Source organism: Gymnoscopelus microlampas (assembly GCF_963454915.1).
Source record: "Gymnoscopelus microlampas genome assembly, chromosome: 20".
In the NCBI taxonomy this organism is placed as follows: domain Eukaryota; kingdom Metazoa; phylum Chordata; class Actinopteri; order Myctophiformes; family Myctophidae; genus Gymnoscopelus; species Gymnoscopelus microlampas.
In genome coordinates, this window is record NC_139957.1 from 9,637,241 (window position 1) to 9,659,323 (window position 22,083).

At 40.5% G+C, this 22,083-nt stretch overlaps 1 protein-coding gene across 3 annotated transcripts in view; it reads right to left on the bottom strand.

Annotated features, from left to right (window-relative positions):
• The window catches only part of wdr35 (WD repeat domain 35), a 30,749-nt gene extending 21,225 nt beyond the window's left edge, over window positions 1-9,524 (bottom strand). For 2 of the 3 annotated variants that reach the window (XM_084044123.1, XM_084044125.1), the window contains exons 1-10: window positions 9,253-9,524; window positions 8,263-8,380; window positions 5,825-5,896; window positions 5,345-5,437; window positions 4,834-4,962; window positions 4,437-4,570; window positions 3,591-3,756; window positions 2,643-2,788; window positions 1,463-1,588; window positions 501-686 (exon numbers count right to left, since the gene is read on the bottom strand). In XM_084044123.1, the coding sequence (XP_083900249.1) occupies window positions 501-686; window positions 1,463-1,588; window positions 2,643-2,788; window positions 3,591-3,756; window positions 4,437-4,570; window positions 4,834-4,962; window positions 5,345-5,437; window positions 5,825-5,896; window positions 8,263-8,380; window positions 9,253-9,276 (1,194 nt within the window). In that variant the 5' untranslated portion in view covers window positions 9,277-9,524. The remainder of the gene's footprint in view (window positions 1-500; window positions 687-1,462; window positions 1,589-2,642; window positions 2,789-3,590; window positions 3,757-4,436; window positions 4,571-4,833; window positions 4,963-5,344; window positions 5,438-5,824; window positions 5,897-8,262; window positions 8,381-9,252) is intronic. The other variant, XM_084044124.1, reaches the window with a different exon arrangement.
• Between the last annotated feature and the right edge of the window lie 12,559 nt (window positions 9,525-22,083).

The window sequence follows — 22,083 nt, forward strand, 5'->3', positions numbered from 1 at the left end:
AATGGTAAATGGTGCATTTAATATAGCGCCTTAATCAAAGGCACTTCACAATGATTGTGCATTACATTCACACACACGTTCACACACCGACAGCAGAGGAAACCATGTAGCCTAAGGCACCAACCTGGTCATCGGGAGCAATTAGGGGATCAGTGTCTTGCTCAAGGACACTAACTCTGGGGGAGCCCGGGATCGAACCCGGGATCGAACCCTAACGGCCGCTCTACCTCCTGAGCCACTGCCGCCCCGGCATGTATTTATCGTTACCACAGTGAAAAGTCAGAAAAAATACCATGACATTTTCTTTTTACTTTTTAGTTTTAAAATATTAATGCTACTTGCAATATACCCACGGCCCATAGTTGTGGAATCGCATCGCTGCATCAGAGCTTTGAAATCTACCTGGAGTTTCCTTGACATTTGATCCCAACAGTGGATAATAACGGATTTCATTATAATGCCCTTTACATTTGGGTAAATCTCACAGTGCTGAGGCGTACCTGGGGGTGGTTTTCGTCCGCCTTGGTGGCCAGGATGCAGAAGTCGGCTGACGTGGTGATGGACATCAGACTCTTGACGTATTTGATGAACTTGTCGTTGTTCCTGGTGTCCCAGAACACCACGCAGTACTCCTGTCGTTCGGGCTTGGTGTAGGCGTACACCACGGTGTTGCAGCAGTAGCCCCACTGCACGGAGGGGACGCAAGACACCAGGAGAGCGTTTTTGTCAGTGGTGGAAAAAGTACTCAAATTTTGTGGTTAAGTAAAAGTATCAATGCTGCAATGTAGAAATACTCTGTTACAAGTAAAAGTCCGGAATTCAAAATTTACTTGAGTAAAAGTAAAAAAGTATTGGCATAAAAATGTACTTACCAAAAGTAAAAAACTCAATATGCAGAATGTCCCATTTCACAAGTTTAAAAAAATATATACATTTTAAAAAATAGCATATCTACAAGCTCACAATGCGGGGGGTGCTACCATAACCTAGCTCAAATTAAGGTCTTGTAATGTTGGCCACTGAAAAGCTGAACCTGGAAAAGTTGTGGGCCCACTGTCATGCACTTCTGATTGATTGATTGATTGAATGTTTTATTGACAGTTTAAAAGTACAGCAGTACATGAAAAAGCCAAATTGATAATCACAAAAAAGCCAGAGGCAAACAAAAAGGGCACATTAAAAATATGAGACAGAGTGTGCCTAATAATTTGACATTCCTCAACAGATTTTGGAGCTGGAATTCATCTGGCCAGCCTCTACGGTCACTAACGATTAGGCTACTGGCCAAAAAATTGGATTAGACTTGATACTTTGTAACTAACTGGTGCTTGTGGGTCCCATTCACCTCTTATCCTTGTGTTTTTGTTTTTGTTCTTGCATTATATAATACGGAACAGTCAAAAGGAATTACAAATGAGGGAGAAAGCCGGGCAAAGTTATCCAGGGGGCAGTTGGCATGTACCTTGTAATCTGGCCTTATGTTGGCAAAGTAAATGTAGGAGTCCACAGCCAGGCCAATGCGGAGCCCTCCACCCTCCCAGGCGACTGCCGTCATCTGCTTTCCAGGTACTTTCAGAGTTCTCAGATGCTGTCCAACAGAACAGAGTGGAGTATTTATTGTGTCAATGTGTGTACACGTCATATTGTCACTGTTGGGTGGAAACCTTGTATGTCCAAAACTTTTCAGAAAATGTAAAAAAGAACCTGTGTTTCAATGGATCCAAACACACTTTAAAAGAATTGAAATATCTACAAGCTCACAATGCGTTGCGGTGCGAGCTTGTACATCTGCTATTTTTGTGTCAGACTGTAGTATGACGAAATAGGGCTACACAGACAGATGATATTGTTCAAATAAAATGTTAAATATTTATATATTTTGATAGTAATTAATTCTAGTGTTCAGCAACAGGGGTTTCCCCATCTTTACAGCTCTTTAAGTAAACCTAAAATACATTTTCAGGCCAGGATACCAATTTTATCCAATCAGGATAGAGAACTCATACAGGATTTATACAGGATGAAACAACAATCTGAATATAGAGCTTTAACTATTTAACATTTTTTTATTTTAGTTATTTATTTTTACCCACCAAAGAAAATCACTTTCACCCCCTTTAAAAGGAAAAACCTAACAAGTAAGACGCGCGAACGCTGGAAGCGAACGCAGCTCCAAAATATTGTGTATTTAAGGACGTGTGTGTGTGTTTTGACTGTAGCTGCACTCTGGCGCACTCTGTGGCTGCACACAGGCAGTGCACGCACAGTATTGCACACAGAGACACACACAAGCCGAGCAGAGTTTCATAGTATGCTCCACTTGGGCGGAGGCGCGGCTTTGCCGCGCCTCCTTCCGCGTCCGCAATAACATTTGTGGAGAAAAAACGTACAGGTGTACTGCATTATATAATTAAGCAATCCGATTATGGCCTGTGGCTTCATGTATAAAATGCTGAGCAGATTATAGATCAAGAGGGCAAGAGAAATATATCGTCTCTGTCGGGTGGAAACCCCATGTCCAAAACTGTTACTTTTCAGGATTCAAATTCAAAAACAGCAAAAGTATTCACCTCTTTTATATCTACTTGTTCACATCTCCGTCAGCATCATGTATATAGGGGAACAAAATGGGCTTTCCTCACCTCTCCGAATGGCGTGTAGAACTGCACCACGTTGAATTCTTTCTCCAAACCCGCAGCTTTCAGGGAGCCGGCCACGGCCAGGACACTGCCACAGTGGTTCCACTGGATGCTGACCACACTCATCACAGTGTCTATGTACACTGGGTCTGCATGGGCAAGAGACACACAGTCAAATCCTCTGTGTTCATTTAACTCAGGGTCCATTTGGGTCCACTTTCTTACAATTAATGTATATATGTTATAATATATGTTATATAATAATAATAATAATAATATTCAAAATAGCAAAAATAACCAATCTACAATCTCAAAACACGTGACATGATGACATTCCCAAAATACAGATGCCAAGTTGAAAGTGATTAAATTAACACTCGTACTTTACAGTGCAGTCACAGAACTTCTTTTCGTTTTTAAGCAGGCTGAAACCTTATAGCAAAGTGCAATATCGTTAAATGTTCCCCCTTTATGTAGAGAAGAGTTGTGTTTGTATGTCTCTGCTGTCGGCAGAAACCAGCTAACTCCAAAATGTTAATTTTTCAGGAAATGAAAAAGAGTGGAGTTTTGTTCATCATTGATAAGAACAGCTGAATGGACCTCCAAGCTCACAATGGAGGTTCGAGGTCAAAAGGGGGTGGAGCCTGGAGTCAGCAAAACCAGCTAACTCCGGTGGAGTTAGCTGGTTTAGCAGAAAGTTTGAGGATCCAATGGAGTTAGCTGGTTTTGTCAGAAGCGCTTTGTAATGCTTTTCATTGGTTTCATTTTTTGGAGTTAGCTGGTTTCTGCTGGACAGCAACGGTATCATATGTCCTTTCTGAACTCTCACAACCCAACTAATAAGTAGTCTGCCTTGCCAACAACACACGTCGTCAGCTTGTAGATCAGCCATTTCTGGCAGGTTACGCATCATATGACAAATCAGACTTGACAGGGGGGATATGTGCTTACTTTCATCATTCTCATAGCGCATGATCTGGCATCTCCCATTGTCAAAACAGATGGCCAGACATGGACAGTCGGGCTCAACGTAGCCTTCGGTTCCTGTGTACCAGTGGATCCCTGCTATGCTGACGGCTCCCGTCACGTTACTGAGGCAGCTGACGGTCATCTTCACCTGCAACATAACTACATTCAATAAAGGGATATTTCGCTCTCAAACATGTTTGAAAGCGAAATATCCCTTTGACCCATTAAGACCGGGAATGCATCTGTGTCATTTTTAGATAAAAAAAAAAAATCTTTCAAAATAATATAACATGAATAGAGCTGTTTCTCTTTTCCCAAAACAAAACAGGACTTGAAAGAAATCCACCAAGGAGACTGAACTCGGTTAACCATTTTCTTTATTCTGACGCGTTTCAGCATAAAGCCTTCATCAGAGCAAGTTAAAATGCCATTGTCATCATTTTGACTTGCTCTGATGAAGGCTTTATGCCGAAACGTGTCAAAATAAAAGGAAATGGTTAACCGAGTTCAGTCTTGCCATTTTTATTTTGGTGCGGTTTCTTCCCACCTTGATGGATTTTTTCCATTCCAGCACGTTTTGGAAGGCAGAATCCACTTTGTTGTGTTTGTTTATCTGCTAAAAGAATGGTTTTGAGTGTGATCTCTCATTTTACAAGAGGAAACCAGTGCAGCACAATATTGAATATGGAGAAATAGCACTCCAGCGTTTTCAAGTTATTACATACTGACCCTATGAAATGCGGTCAGCAATAGCAACCCATGCTTTTTGTCCATCATCAGAGCCCCACTAGGCAGCCTTTGGTATTTAGCTTCAGATAACACACTTACAATGAAGTTTCCTTGATTGTCATAGATGTGGACTTCCCCGTTAGCCATGCCGAAGAGGAGTATCTTGCTGTCTGCTGACCAGGCCACATGAGCAAGTTGTATTCCCTTCAGCTCCTTGCCCCAAATCCGGTTACCTGCAAAAACATAAAAGCTCTAATCCCATCATGTGCATCGTTCATGTGCAATAATATATATGACATATCCCATTTGCCTGGTATGTTACTGTATGTGATACATAGATATATTGCTAAGTCGCTTATGCTGTTTAAAGTCTGTTATTGTGGCAGTATGACCTGAAGTAAATGATGCTTTAGTTATCCTATTCAAAAGCATTTTAAAACTCTTTACAGATGGTGTAATTCTCTTGAAAAGTGAAAAAGAAATCCTTGGCTTTTACCGTCCACGGAACCAACAATGACAGCCCCGTCCTCGTACACGATACAGATCTTCTGACCATCTGCATTCCAGCTCATGCTCCTCACCACCGATTTGTTCCTGTTGTTGATCATCTCCTCGTACCACGAGCCTTAGGAAAGGGTCATTGTCAAATCAAAATGACAGCTGGTCCTTACACAACTTGTGCTTTTAACCCATTAAAACTGGGAGAGCATCTGTGTCATTTTAGATTTTAACCACTTTAACCGTTAGTTTATACTTTGGCTATTTTAGAAAAATCGTGAAAATATGTGCAAATCTTTAAATCATTATGTTGTTGTTTTTTACAGCAAATGTTTTTTTACAGCAAACATTCAAATCTTTGCTTCCGGGGGTCCCTAGAACAAAACATTCTGAGATGGGGTCCGCGGCAAAATACATATCATTTCTGACATGTAAACGTTTGAGCATTTAGAAGACATTTGTAGAATCGGCCTCAGGTCTTAATGGATTCATTTGACCTGAATGCAGACCTTTGTAGAGCATCCATACAATGATGAGACCATTCTGATCGCTGGTCGTCAGCTTTTGGTGCTGTTCATTCCATGTGACGACTTGCACTGCACCTGTGAGTGTAGTAACAAGCCCAATCAATGCTTCAGACTATGTTGACGTACTTACAAGACAAGGGTAAAAAGGAGACAGCAATGCAAAACTAAGAGTTTTCTGATTAATTTATATTACACAAATAGGCACAAATACGTGTTCTGCTAATCGTCATAGTAAGTCTTTGTTTGAGTTGCAGTACATCAAGCATCGCTAGTGACTGAGGTGTATTACATTAAGTGGCTTAGTCACAGCTCTAGCACTGAGCTAACTGACCGTCTCTGTCCTTTTATGGATAATCCCTGTCATCAGAGCCAAGTTATATTTTCCATAGACTTCACCCTTTGCCTAAAAATACCAACACACGGGGCAATTATGAAACCAGGTGTGTTGACAGCATGACTTACCACTGTGTCCATCTAGAGTCTGGTTCATTGACAGGTTACTGGGTGCAGCAAGTCCTTTAAGTTTGGCATCCTCTATTGAAAAGATAAAACAGGACAATTTTGTGTTGAAAAGAGATCACAGAATGAATACAACATTGTTGTTGCGTTTCTTATCAAATGTGTTTCAAGAGCTTGTTGAAAATGTTCTCTTCTTTTTTTTCCCTTTTCCCACATTTTTGTGTTGTCACTGCTGTTGTATCCTACTGACTCACCTGCCAGTGAAGAGCCCCCACCGAGAGGATGTATAGAGCCTTCCTCCTGCCCAACACTCCCTGCTGACAGGTGCTGCCCAAGCACTTGCAGTGATGTCATCCTAACCCACCCGGCTTCCCTCCCCCGGACACAGGGGGAGGGAGGGCCTCTTCCTCACTTCCTTCACAGGTGTTACCTATGATTCTAATGAAGGCTCTGTTCCATTTAGTGTAGCACAGTGGTTCTCAAACTTTTTAATTTCAAGGACCTCCATAACTCGGGAGGCATGCGTTAATCCGACAGACCTTTTCTCCGACTATGTGGCATCCGCGTGCGGTTAGGGTTAGGGTTAGGGTTTGGTTCGGGTTTAGTATTGGAAACGTCGGAGCGCTGCGCTGTCGGAGGAATGCGCTGTCGGACTAACATACTGCACCCCATAACTCAGAGTGTACAAATGGAACCAAATGGACCCGTAATTTGTACACTCTCAGAGTTACACACCCGTAAGGGGCCATTTGCCATTTGGAACCCCCTCAAGGAACCATGATGGTCCTTGGACCACACTTTGAGACCCACTGGTGTTTCCAGTGGGTCAACATGCACAACATCAGCCCCCTGAGTCTGTTTGACCAGAATGGAACAGAGCCTTAATTAGTATTATTGGTAACGGCTGTTAAGGAAGTAAGAAGAGGCCCAATTTCTTTCCAATATGGCTGCTGTGCATACAGCCTATTGTGTTCGTATAGAGACGCTCGACAAAGCCGGATGCACCACCGGTGGATTCTAACCCACCACCTCTGCAGTGGTGGTGGGCAGGCACGTTACCACGGTGCCACCGAGCGCCGTTAAATGTTTTCCTGATACACAATAAAAGGGAGCTGTTTCACAAATCTTGAAATCTGAATCACATGGACCAAGAGTTCAAAACGTTTAATCCCAAGCTATCCGAGTGGATCAGATTTGGATTTTGGGAAGTTCAAAACCAAAAAAACAATGGATTGGGATCACTTTGATATCCGGTCTGTGATCATAGAATAATCTCAGAAAACATTATTTCAATAAGGAATACAACATCTGATCCACTCAGATAGGGATTAAACATGTTTGAAACTCTTGGCACCATGCCCATGGGTATTATGTGAGAACCCAGAATGTAAGCAATTTAACCCTATAAGACCGAGAACGCATCTGTGTCATTTTATTTGGGCTATTGAAAAATAGCAGATATACAAGCTCATAGCGCAGCACCGAGTGCCGCGCTATGAGCTTGTAGATCTGCTATTTTTTTAAAATCATGATTTTTTTTTGAAAATCTTTGAATATATATGTATTTTTGAAGCAAACATTTTAACTCAAATCTTTGCTTCTGGGGGTGATTCTACAAATGTCTTCTAAATCCTATTTTTTTGAAGAAAATTAATTATGTTGCTATAATCAGTGGCTCTCAAACTTTTTCATGTCAAGGACCCTCAGAAATGTCAAAAAAATAGCAGATCTACAAGCTCATAGCGCAGCACTCGGTGCTGCGCTATGAGCTTGTAGATCTGCTATTTTTGAATAGCCCAAAGAAATCTTAAAATGACACAGATGCGATCTCGGTCTGAAAGGGTTAATGTCATTTGGTTGACCACACATTCATTAGTGCACAAATACGAAGAAACAAAACGTGGTGTGTAAGAGCTCAGAGTATTGTGGGGGGGGGGCACAGTTAATATTGCTTCAAAGCAAAGTTATGAGGTTTCCAAGTTCAGCCATTCTCAGCTCATTAGCATCACCTTTGCGTCACCCTCAGCAGAACCTGATTAGATTACTTTATTTCATTCTTTGTTTTCTAGATTCCATCTGGTTTGTGCCAAAAAATAAAAAGGTACAAAACCTGATACAAGCTCACAGCGTTGTGAGCTTGTAGATCTGCTATTTTCACTATTATTATTCTTTTTATTTACATTTCTGAATATTTGTTTTTATTCTTGGGGCACCGCAATGCATTATATAATTTTTTTAAATATATTTCAGAATGCACTTTTAAATAGGCAAGCCTACTTTATAAAGTAAGTACTTCAGTACTTTTAACTGAAGTACAAAAATATGACTGAGAAACTTTCACTCACAGTAGTTGAGTATTTGACCAGGACTCAAGTAATGTGAGTATTTTGTCCACCACCACTGATACTCAAGGACATGCTCATGTACTCCAGTAGCCATACCTGTCTGGATCTCCAGCTTCAGGACTCTCAAGAGGCCATCATCCCCTCCACAGGCAATGAAGCCCTGATCTTTGTTCCAAGACACACATTTCAGATGGGTATTGTTGGGAATGGCGATCTATAAAGACACAGGAGTTAACAAGCAAACTGTAGCTGAAGAAGCCATCGTTACATTACACAGTCTCTAACTTACTCTTAATCGACGTGGTACAGTGGTGGAAAGTAACTAAGTACATTTACTCAAGTACTGCATTTTTGAGGATTTTTTACTTTACTGGAGTGTTTCCAATTGTCTATACTTTTACTTCTACTCCACTACATCTCAGAGACAAATATTGTACTTTTACTAGTTACTGCCCCACAATGTTTAGGTGCCCCCACATTCAACCTGTATATTCAATATACAGTAGCCTGCAAGCAGTGGTTGAAAAGTAAATAAGTATATTGTTGTACTGCTCAAGTACTGTACTTAAGTGCTATTTTGATGTATTTTTTTTATTTCCAATTTTCAGTATTTTTACTTCTACTCCACTACATCTCAGAGACAAATATTGTACTTTTACTCCACTACAATTATTTGAAAACCTTAGTTACTAGTTACTTTGTAGATTTTGATTATTATTACAAAACATACATTAACCATTGTGAACTTGTAGATCTGCTATTTTCCAAATATTTGTATACATGTTATGCGTTTGAAAACGTGTGACATTCTGCATAACGAGTACTTTCTACTTTTGGTGCTTTAAGCACATTTTGATACCAACACTTTTGTACTTTTACATACATTTTGAATTCCAGACTTCTACTAACAGGGTATATGTCTACATTGCACCATTTGATACTTGCTTACTGTGTTTTACTCAAGTAAAATGTGAGTACTTTTTCCACCACTGACGTCATGTGTGTGTTTGTTTGTTTGTTTGTTTGTTTGTTTGTTTGTTTGATCGTTATGTTATGCATAAAGCAATTAGACGCACGTTCACTCACCTTCTTGCTGAGGTAGATAAACATGTTGGCTGCACACTGATGCTTTAATATACAACCTTATCCACTACTGCTGCCATGAGCTAACCCATAGCATAATGCTCCATTCCAGCTACGATCAGATACAAACTCAACACATACACCTTCATAAATCCGTGTAAGGAGGGTTAATGATGAGCAGTTAACATGTCTGGAGAACTCATCACTATCCCAGATTTCTTACGATCTTTACGTGTTATTGCATTTTTCTAGCGCTGATAGTTGATAGCTGATAGCTTCCCTCGGTCTCCCGTGGTAACCGTAAACCGGAAGCGGTGTTGATTAACGCGGCGTTGTGGTTATTGTAGTCCTTTTCTTCCTCTCCAACCCTTTCAGCTGGCTGATTTGATCTTTTAGTCCATTATGATTTACAAACTTTAAAAAATGTATGATTTGTCTGACAACCCAACGGTTTAAACAAAAGGTAAAATACACATGAGTTAAATGGGTAACAGGGTAGGACAGAGTACAGCAGCTTGCAATGGGCCTGTCTAATTAGATACACCACACAAGACGGTGTTATGTCGGAAAGGAGAAATGCACCCACACAAGACACCCATGTCAACTACTTCAAAAACGTCAAAGACGTCCACAAACACAACACCAGAAGGAGCTCCACTAATCACGTTCAACCCAGATTTGGCTCAAGCAAGGGGTTAAATTCGTTGGTCCCGTAAAAAGTCGAAGCTTATCACCAGAAATGCCCCAACTGTTTACTGTACATATTTTCATTTTTGATTTACTATTCGTTTATATGATCTTTGTCTGTCATTATAATGTTTCAATGAATTGAATACACAGGACCCCAATTGACACAAGCCATATTGCTTTCTTGGGTTTAATCCTTTTAGCATGTACTTTCTGTGCTTTTTTTGCAAACTGTTAATAAAGTATTGAATCAATCAATCTATCTATCAATCAATCAATCAATCAATCAATGGGCCCCAAGGAAGAGTGGGCACCTCAGTGTTAAATTGACTACTTTTTTCAAAATGTAAAACAATTAAATATTTGAAAAATGTTTTAAAGTAAAATATACATGATTAGAACATGCTTAAACATTCGACAATGAAGGTCTAATATTTCTACAATTGCAACAAAATATCCAGTCATTTTGGGGCATAAACAAGAAGTTGAAGGATAAACTTAAGTCTGATAATGATACCGTGCATGTTCACATCATGTATACTTTACATTACTTAAGACCATTTTTCAAATATAAATATGTATATTTTTAATGTGGACGAAATAGTACATTTTACATCAAGGTGTCCAGATGTCCCTAGTGCCCACCTATCCTGTATACGTTACATGTTACATTCTTTCAAAAAAAAAATAAAGCTCACACACAATAAAATATAGGCCTTTTGTTTTTATCTCAGAAATGTACAAACACACTGCACAATTACACAGATTTTAGACAAACAATAAACCTTATAAACACAAAACAGAGACACATTTTAGTTTGTTTGTTATACAGACAGCAACAAAATACAGGGAGGATACATTGAACTGTAATATTGTGTCAACACTCTCTATATGTCAGACAAATTGCATTGTTTTCCACTGAAATATTTAAGAGCCGCAACATTTAGTCCATTGACAAATGCTTACTGTAATGGCCGGAATCAATGCTATCAATGCTATTTTAAATCCAACACTTCATCCTGGGCCCCCCTGTGGGCTATTATTCTGCTTCTCCAGTTTTTTAAATAGTTCCCCTTGAAAAAAGGTGTAAAAAGAATAATGTGCAAAACTCTCCCATGAAAAATCCGTAACAATATTATAAAAGTAGCACCCAATCTCTCCTTTGATTTAATGATTATCTTGGTTTTACAGAGGTTTAGTTCAAACAAGTTATAGTATAACATAATTAGACAATTAATTTATATATTCCTACACGTTAACACTAGCTTTGATGTTATTACTGTACATGCTAATCACATACAAAATTATGTGAATGCAGTAATTATAGTGCTGCAAAATAGATACAAGGTGACTGAAAGGTTATTGATTTGTTGTCTAAACATTAAACACATACATCTTATGGGTTACAAATCACATCCACTGGTCATAAGGTGAAAATCCTGAATATGCTTAGTTTATTGTGTCTTCTTAGAAGTAATGCTGCTGGCCTTCCATCTGGCTTATTCTGTTCGAGATGTCATCAAGTGGACAGATAGTCAAGGAAATACATGCTAGACAGTTTACAATAAATGTGAACTCAAACACATCATGGTATACATTTAAATGCCACATAGTAAAGTTTAGCCACCACACATAATAATAACACATTTTAACTTCAATTTGATATTCTAATATTTTTAAATTAAGGCTACAGTAATGTGATTAATTGAATTATGGAAATGTGTTATTTTTTTCAATTTATCAGAGACAAAAGGATATGTTTCCTGGTCAGTTCTTGTATGGTTGATATTACTTTTTTCTGGAATGCAACCTGAGCTTCACACATGCAGGCGTTCTCAGATATTTCACTTCGCATTTCCTCTGAAAGTCAGATCAGGACAAAGTCAAGTCACATTTAATCTCTTATTGTACACGGCATAGCATTACTGTAAGTTGTATTATTACATTACACATGGGTGATTTCAGTGGACTTCCGGGCACTAAAGCAATCAATTATGGAGACAGTTCCAGGATGATATAAAGGCACAATATTATGGTATGTGTGGTGTGATTATGGGTAGATTTATGAATAATCAATAATCAATGAGGACTTGACGTCTTTTTTGATATTCATTTTGGGTCAACTGAAAGGATTGCTACAGTCTTTTAATCACGCTTCAGCAGCGTTTGTCGTTTGCTGTGACACACATTTTGGGGGATATTTAGAATCTGACAAGAAATTATACAGCAGCAGCCTTGTGAGAAACCTAGTGCCAATAAGTAATACAATTCTTACGTGAGCATGTTCTCTGATCTGCGTTAAGCACGTATCCCCTGCGACACTCGCAGATGTATGAGTCACCGTTGTTAACACATGTATGCTGGCAGTTGTGTCCCCGGGCACATGCCCGTGGAACTGGAAAGAGACACTGCCATGTTAAATTGAACAAGTCAATGATACTGTATCACTGAAGAAGATAATGACAGAAGATGTTTGGGTTAATGCCACTCATACAGTATCTGGAGGAAATAGTAAGTTAATAATAAGTTAAGTAGGCAATGTATGCGATTTGCCATAAACCTGATAAATTGCACTAAAGGCAATATATTGAGAGGACCATACTAGTGGTCTGGTGTGTTTAGCTCATTGACTAAAACTCACGGTATACTTTACTGACATTACTTTAACCATTTCCATGTCTTTATTTGCTGAAAACAACTAGCCGCTCATAGCTTCAGTGTCTGAAAGTCTTAAATGAATTAAATAGACGAGAGAGAATAAAAATATAGCCAACGTTTCGGCCAATGTTAATAAATGTAAGACTTTGGCACCGAAGTTATGAGTGTGCGGCAACTTTGATCTTGCAGTTCTGCACCTGCAGGGCGGTATCTCTGTGCGTTGCACTCCTCTGAACAAATTAAAGCTGAACAGGAGGGAGTCTGATTTATTTTCCATTGCATCATTGAAAAATACTAGAATAAGAATATTTGAAATTGACTTCATAGCATTCATGACTTACGTGTGGTTTCCTCTCCTGTCATTGGCTCCCCTTCTTCATTATCGTAGCCGGCGTAGACTGAGACCTGGTAACGTGTTGCTGGAGTAAGATCCTCCAGAACCGTAGCTGTGATGGCTCCTGGCATCGTCTTCTCAACAGTCTCATCAGTAAACGGAGACTTCCACGTGACCCGGTACTGACGAACCAGACCTGGTGCTTTTTTCCAGGACACCCCGAAACTGGTTGACGTGACGTCTTTGGTCACTAGTTCTCTGGGTGAGCCGACTTCTGTGGGGACAAAGGCAGGATGTCAGCAGTTGGAAACATTCAATGTCAGTACATACCTGTACAGAAAGAATGCAGCAATGGATTAACACACTGTTTCCCAAACAGTGGGTCGGGACCCATCTTTGGGTCGCGGACCAATTTTTATGGGTCGCGAGTAATAAAAACGTATTATTTAAAACAATTTTAAACAAAAAAAATCACAACTTTTCATCAATTAAAACAAATTTAAAAAAATCTAAAGTATTTCCTAAATAAAATGGGGAGAAAAAATCCATTAAAATTATTATTTTTTTAAGTTTAAGAAATAGTGAAAATAGCAGATGTACAAGCTCACAACACGTCGCTTCGCTTAGATCTGCTATTTTCACTAGTTTGGGTCCCGGGCAAATCCATTTCTCTTTTGGGTCTTGAGCTAAAACGTTTGGTAACCACTGGATTAGCAACTATCATTACTGTATATCAAAGGATTTCTAATGACTCACATTCAGATATATTTCTGTTCTCAATATTTAATTGCTCATATCATTCATCGAAATACATACTAGGACTCACCGGTACCTTTTGTGGTTTCCATTCCTGTCAGTGGATCCCCCTCTCCATTGCTGTAGGCGGCGTAGACTGAGACCTGGTAATGTGTTGCTGGAGTAAGACCCTCCAGAACCGTAGCTGTGATGGCTCCTGGCAGGGTCTTCTCACCGGTCATGCCAGTGAACATAGACTTCCATGTGGCCCGGTACTGACGAACTTGACCTGGTGCCGGTTTCCAGGTCACCCTGAAACTGGTTGTACCGACGTCATCAGTCACTAGGTCTCTGGGTGAGCCGAGTTCTGCAGGACATAAGATTAGAAGTTGCGGCCTGTTCTTTTTTCCTTTTCTTTTTACTGATGTATACTTTGTGTCAATGTTTTGTTGCTCGTTTTTTTCCTTGTGCCTTATTTGCCATATTTTGTTATTTTCTCTGTTTTGTTTTATGTCCCGATGTTGTATTTCGTGTTCGTCTCTGTAGTTGACATGACTACATCACTGTGGTGTCCACATGAAAAAGAAAAAAAGTTAAAAAAAAAAGAAAAGAAGTTGCGGCCTGGAAAGTGGAAACATTTGGCTTCATTACACACATAGAAAGATTAAGGAAATGGGCTAAGAAGAATTCACCTCCTTCAACTATCAATTATTATTTCTGATATTTCAACATGAAATTGTTCATGTAATTAATTCATATTATAATGTCTCTGTTGGGTGGAAACCTCGAACCGAGGCGCGAAGCAGCGTCACACAAAAGTGTACACTGTAGTATGATCAAGTAGGGCATTCATTTACAAAAAAAAACACAAAAGGTTAGAATATGGAGATATGAGGTTCTTGCCCGACCGCAACAACACTAACCATATTAAAATGCCATGAATACCGTACATAAATACTCACCTGTACTTTTTGTGGTTTCCATTCCTGTCAGTGGATCCCCCTCTCCATTGCTGTAGGCGGCGTAGACTGAGACCTGGTAACGTGTTGCTGGAGTAAGACCTTCCAGAACCGTAGCTGTGAGGCCTCCCGGCACCATCTTCTCACCGGTCATGCCAGTGAACATAGACTTCCATGTGGCCCGGTACTGACGAACTTGACCTGGTGCCGGTTTCCAGGTCACCCTGAAACTGGTTGTACCGACGTCATCAGTCACTAGGTCTCTGGGTGAGCCGAGTTCTGCAGGACAAAGATTAGAAGTTGCGGCCTGTTCTTTTTTCCTTTTTTTTTTTTTACTTATGTATACTTTGTGTCAAAGTTTTGTTTCCGTTTTTTTCCTTGTGCCTTATTTGTCATATTTAGTTTTTGTCTGTTTTGTTTTATGTCCCGATGTTGTATTTCATGTTGTCTCTGTAGTCGACATGAATGACTACATCACTGTGGTGTCCACATGAAAAAAAAAAAGTTAAAAAAAAAAAGAAAATAAGTTGCGGCCTGGAAAGTGGAAACATTTGACTTCATTACACATATAGAAAGATTAAGGAAATGGGCTAAGAAGAATTCACCTCCTTCAACTATCAATTATTATTTCTGATATTTCAACATTAAATTGTTCTTGTAATTCATTCATATTATAATGTCTGGAAACCTCGAACTGCGGCGCGAAGCAGTGTCACACAAAAGTGTACACTGTAGTATGATCAAGTAGGGCATTCATTTACAGAAAAAACACAAAAGGTTAGAATATGGAGATAAGAGGTTCTTGCCCGACAGCAACAACACTAACCATATTAAAATGCCATGAATACCGTACATAAATACTCACCTGTACTTTTTGTGGTTTCCATTCCTGTCAGTGGATCCCCCTCTCCATTGCTGTAGGCGGCGTAGACTGAGACCTGGTAACGTGTTGCTGGAGTAAGACCTTCCAGAACCGTAGCTGTGAGGCCTCCCGGCACGATCTTCTCACCGGTCTCTTGAGTAATAATAGACTTCCACTTGACCCGGTACTGGCGGACGTAGCCAGGCGCCGCAGCCCAGGACACCCCGAAACTGTTTGTTGTGACGTCTTTCGTCACTAGATTTCTAGGTGAGCCCAGTTCTGTGGGACAAAGGCAGGAGCTTAGCAGTCGCAAACTGGAAACATGTGATTTCAGTACACATTATTCCACGGAACGAATGAGGGAATGGGTTGACAATTATTACATCAGATGTGTGGGACATGGGTTTATTAAAACAAATGGCTAAAATAAATACTTGCTATGCTCAAAGTTGTTGGTGTTAAGCATTAAAATGATTTAGATTTGTATCTACAGTAAGTGGTGCTGATTTCTCATTCAGATATATTTGAGAAAATGGACTAAACATGAGATGGACAGAATTAACGGCTTTACCGACCACCAGCAGTCTTCCGTCTGTCTCCATGTTAACCCTCAGGGTCTGTGTTTCGACAGTGATACGGTATAATCCCTTTGTAATCACAGACTCTTGAGGAAAGTTCAGCAAAACACTCACAAATCAGCCATAACACCTCTCCCACTGGACCTTCCTTTACAACTGAATCTGAAGAAATCTGAACTTCAAAGGTATACAGTAGGTTTGTACAGTATTTTGTGTTCAGCAAGCGACATTCTGCAGTCTCCAATCACAGTGAGATTTGAGCTCTCAACCATTGCCTCTCACTAACACATTTACCTCAAAATAGTGGTCATAGGAAAACTTTCTGTGGAGATAGCCAGATGGAGGTCTGCCAACGCAAGATCGTTGCAGAGATAACATTCTTGCCATCAACACTGCAAAGAGCATAATTCATAATTCTAAATGTACCTTCTACCTGCACCCAACTGCGAGGACGCAGAGGAGTGTCTCTCACAGCTTGCTCTCCTATTTATCTAGAGAGATGTAACCTAAAGTATTGATCACATCAAAGTTGCTGATAAATCTGCAAGGATGAAATGTAGAAACAAATCTGATCTAAACACTAGCACTACTATTTTCATTTGGGAAAATGGTCTGCATTTATATAGCGCCTACAATGTGTGTTACATGTCATTCGCCCATTCACGGCAGAGGCAAAACCAGGAGGAGCTGGGGAAGAAGCCAGGAAACCTCCTGAGCCATGCTACCCTATTATATAGTGTATAAGTATAGTATAATAGTGAAGACTATTTACTTTGACTATAAGCTTGTATCACGGTTGGATATGATTTCACTAGCTTGCACCCACACTGTTGTTCCCCACCAACTCTTGCTGTCCGACTGAACGTTTTCTTATTCATTCTTCTTCTTCTGTCCCCCACACTAGTATATTATTAAAAGCATACCTCATTATAATTGCCTGTGACACCGTAGGATAAGTGTTGAATATACAATAATATGAAACATTGATGCACATGTGGTTGTTTTCCTATTCCTCCACCATCCTAAGCTTCCTTCCTTCCTTTCTGTCATCATGATACTAGTTAGAAGAATGTCAACTACAGGAAGAACAGGAAGATATGGGGATGCTAATCAGAAAAGGTGGCCCTAAAGGTAAGATAGGGAAGTAAGTTATATTTAGCTTTAGAGACAAATGATCACCCACAGCTGTTGCTCATTCAAGCTGAACTCAAACACTTGCTGCCATAAGACAGAACAAACCGAAACATTGGTCACAGGAACTGAAGTCACAGACACACAAAAACAAAGTTCTTCACCCTCTTTGGGGACCATCTATCAGTAATTCATGGATGCTTGGCAGCTCAAAAGGCTACATGTGGATTTTAACGCCCATGTCACATTGGTAAATGTATAAGTCATCACTGCCAAGACATGTACAGTATGTTTGCAGTCATGACCCAGGGCATGCATCTGCACCCGAAAAGACACACTGCCATGTTTAACTGACTTAGCCAATCATAACATCAAAGGGTCCATGGCCAGTTGAACAGATCGGCATCACAGATTGCCATTCCCTTATACGTCATGTACAGTCACCCATATCTGCTGCTCATTCAAGCTGGGTTCATCACTGACTGCCCTAGAACCCAAAACATAATGTCACAAGAGCTGACCCGAAAAGGTAGGTTATTCATGGTTCCCCATAAGCTCTTGCTACAGTACATGTCAAGACCAAAGGTTTTTGTTATGTTTCTCCCAACACCAGTCTACTTGAATGTAATGTGTTTAGACATGTCTGTTTAAACAGGCAACATAATGGGGCTTCATGAGAAACACTACCAAAACACACAAGGTCAATGATGCTTACGTGAGCATGTTTTTTGATCCTCATTCAAGACATATCCCACTCGACACTGGCAAATGTAAAAGTCATCATTGTTGATACAAATGTGCTCGCAGTCATGACCCATGGCACATGCATCTGAACCTGAAAAGAGACACTGCAGCGTCTTATTGGCTTAACACGGTAACATCATTGTATGAAAGAGCCTTTGACCAGTTGCTCTTGTTCCTATTAAAAGTCATGGAACCCATAAACATGTGGCCCATGCCTGTCTGCATCAGTTCAACCTTCCCATGCCTACAACTCATCCGAGATGATTTTAAACATGGACTGTCCTATACTACTGAAAACCCAAAAAAAAACATTTATCCAGAAGAGCTGATCTCAAGTGTGTCCACAAGACATAGCTCCTCATCAGCTCTTGCTGTCTAAATATATTGGAGTTGTGTTTGGCTAAATCCGGTTTCGCTTGGATGCTTTGTTTTCCAAAGACCTCCAAAGTTTCCAAATGGTCAATTAAGTAGCCAACGCAATTGGAATTCATGGGAAGCGTGATGCACTGCACCGAATCAAAGGCAATCTATTAACAAAAAAAGGAGATTCTTACGTGAGCATGTTTTCTTGTCCACATTCAAGGCATAGCCCACTCGACACTGGCAGATGTATGAGTCACCACTGTCTACACATATATGCTCGCAGTCATGACCCAGGGCACATGCGCCCGCACCTGAGAAAAGACACTTCCATTGTTTGATTGACTTAGTATGTTAACATCATGGACCAGCTGTTTGGTCATAGCCCTTACAAGTCAGGGAATCTCACTAGCTCTTTCTATGGCTAAAAAGGTATTGACTGTAAAATAAATCAGTAGCCTAATGCTAGGATGCTTTGAAGCTTCCAACACAATTTTAAAATGGTCAATTAAGCATCACAGAAGGATCCATTGAGCAGTTATGGAGACAGAGAAAAAAAAGGGGGGGGGGGGGATTTTCAAGTGTGTCCAGAAGACAGTCTGCCTCGCCAGACAAACATGAGATGATTTCACGTTTGCCCGTTTCAGTTTCCTTTATAATAAGTCATGGAACCTATAGGCATGTGCTCCATGCCTGTGTTTTAGATCCAGTCTCCCATTTAGTGAAACAGAGCTGATCTCAAGCGTATCCCAGAGGGATAGCGCAAAGTGCATCACCATTCACCGGCTCTTGCTTTCTCACTGGGGGGGGTTTTAGAGCCATTTTTGTCCAAATGCCAGTTATGCCTGGAAAATGTTGAAGCTCTGAGTGTTGTTTAGAAATGCTCCGTTCAGGAGACAACATAATGGGGATCCGTGAGAAACCTGATACACTGCACCACAACAAACAATGAAAAAGTTTGAGACGCTTACGTGAGCATGTTTTCTTGTCTGTGTTTAACACGTATCCTGCTCGACACTGGCAGACATACGAAGCGCCACTGTTGATACATATATGCTGGCAGTCATGTTCCTGGGCACATGCATCAAAACCTGAAATGAGACAATGGCTTTTTTTCTGTTTGGCGTATAGCCTCATAATAGCATTGCAAGAAGCCTGTGCCCTGTGTTGGAGACTTGTGATTGGTGATAGTTAGAAGTAGCAGAACACATAGTCATGTGCTCCATGCCCCTCTCAATCAGTGTCAGTCTCCCACGTCTGCTGCTCACTCAAGCTGAACTCAACACTGAGCTAGACCACAGTTTCTTTCAAAGTGTGTGTGTGTAATAAAATAAAACTAATTTCAACCCGGCATCCCTATTTTGGGCATTACGTGTCATTACTGTCAAAAGCTTTCAAAAACATTCTAAAATGTAAAAAAAAAAGGCTGAAATAGCTGATCTACAAGCTCACAATACATTGCGGTCCGGCACATTGTGAGCTTGTAGATCGGTTATTTTGGCTATTTGTGTTTTTTTTTTGGGTTGTTCTCTTACGTCATTTCACAATAGGGGGCCGCAGCCAGAGGCTATGGCTAATTGGGGGTGGAAATCTAATGTCTGGATGCTTTAAAGCTCCAAAGACCATTTTAAAATGGTCAGTTGTACATCACTGAAGGAGCTCTTTGCCAGTTTGGTGGAAGAGATGCTCAACCAAAACTTAATCTATTGAAATCATGTTCTTAGCCATAGCCAACTTGACACAAGTACTTGAAACTTGGCAAAAGTACAACCTGCCATTGTTGACACATTGTAGACAAAGAACATGTGGTCATCTTTCCCTGCATCCTTTCCAGCTGTCCAAACTCAATTCCCCACTAAATAATCTAGTCAATTACAACCTAAAACAGCGTCTTATTGGCTTAACACGGTAACATCATTGTATGAAAGAGCCTTTGACCAGTTGCTCTTGTTAATCTTAAAAGTCATGGAACCCATAAACATGTGGCCCATGCCTGTCTGCATCAGTTGAACCTTCCCATGCCTACAACTCATCCGAGATGATTTTAAACGTGGACTGTCCTATACTACTGAAAACAACCCAAAAAAACATTTATCCAGAAGAGCTGATCTCAAGTGTGTCCACAAGACATAGCTCCTCATCAGCTCTTGCTGTCGACTGAAATATATTGGAGTTGTGTTTGGCTAAATCCGGTTTCGCTTGGATGCTTTGTTTTCCAAAGACCTCCAAAGTTTCCAAATGGTCAATTAAGTAGCCAACGCAATTGGAATTCATGGGAAGCGTGATGCACTGCACCGAATCAAAGGCAATCTATTAACAAAAAAAGGAGATGCTTACGTGAGCATGTTTTCTTGTCCACATTCAAGGCATAGCCCACTCGACACTGGCAGATGTATGAGTCACCACTGTCTACACATATATGCTCGCAGTCATGACCCAGGGCACATGCGCCCGCACCTGAGAAAAGACACTTCCATTGTTTGATTGACTTAGTATGTTAACATCATGGACCAGCTGTTTGGTCATAGCCCTTACAAGTCAGGGAATCTCACTAGCTCTTTCTATGGCTAAAAAGGTATTGACTGTAAAATAAATCAGTAGCCTAATGCTAGGATGCTTTGAAGCTTCCAACACAATTTTAAAATGGTCAATTAAGCATCACAGAAGGATCCATTGAGCAGTTATGGAGACAGAGAAAAAAAAGGGAGGGGGGGGGATTTTCAAGTGTGTCCAGAAGACAGTCTGCCTCGCCAGACAAACATGAGATGATTTCACGTTTGCCCGTTTCAGTTTCCTTTATAATAAGTCATGGAACCTATAGGCATGTGCTCCATGCCTGTGTTTTTGTCCCATTTAGTGAAACAGAGCTGATCTCAAGCGTATCCCAGAGGGATAGCGCAAAGTGCATCACCACTCACCGGCTCTTGCTTTCTCACTGGGGGGGGATTTTAGAGCCATTTTTGTCCAAATGCCAGTTATGCCTGGAAAATGTTGAAGCTCTGAGTGTTGTTTAGAAATGCTCCGTTCAGGAGACAACATAATGGGGATCCGTGAGAAACCTGATACACTGCACCACAACAAACAATGAAAAAGTTTGAGACGCTTACGTGAGCATGTTTTCTTGTCTGTGTTTAACACGTATCCTGCTCGACACTGGCAGACATACGAAGCGCCACTGTTGATACATATATGCTGGCAGTCATGTTCCTGGGCACATGCATCAAAACCTGAAATGAGACAATGGCTTTTTTTCTGTTTGGCGTATAGCCTCATAATAGCATTGCAAGAAGCCTGTGCCCTGTGTTGGAGACTTGTGATTGGTGATAGTTAGAAGTAGTAGAACACATAGTCATGTGCTCCATGCCCCTCTCAATCAGTGTCAGTCTCCCACGTCTGCTGCTCACTCAAGCTGAACTCAACACTGACCTAGACCACACTTTCTTTCAAAGTGTGTGTGTGTGTAATAAAATAAAACTAATTTCAACCTGGCATCCCTATTTTGGGCATTACGTGTCATTACTGTCAAAAGCTTTCAAAAACATTCTAAAATGTAAAAAAAAAGGCTGAAATAGCTGATCTACAAGCTCACAATTCATTGCGGTGCGGCACATTGTGAGCTTGTAGATCGATTATTTTGGCTATTTTCGTGTTTTTTTTATTGTTGCCATTTCACAATAGGGGGCCGCAGCCAGAGGCTATGGCTAATTGGGGGTCCTATAGGCATGGAAGGGTTAATGTATGGATGCTTTAAAGCTCCAAAGACCTTTTTGAAATGGTCAGTTGTAC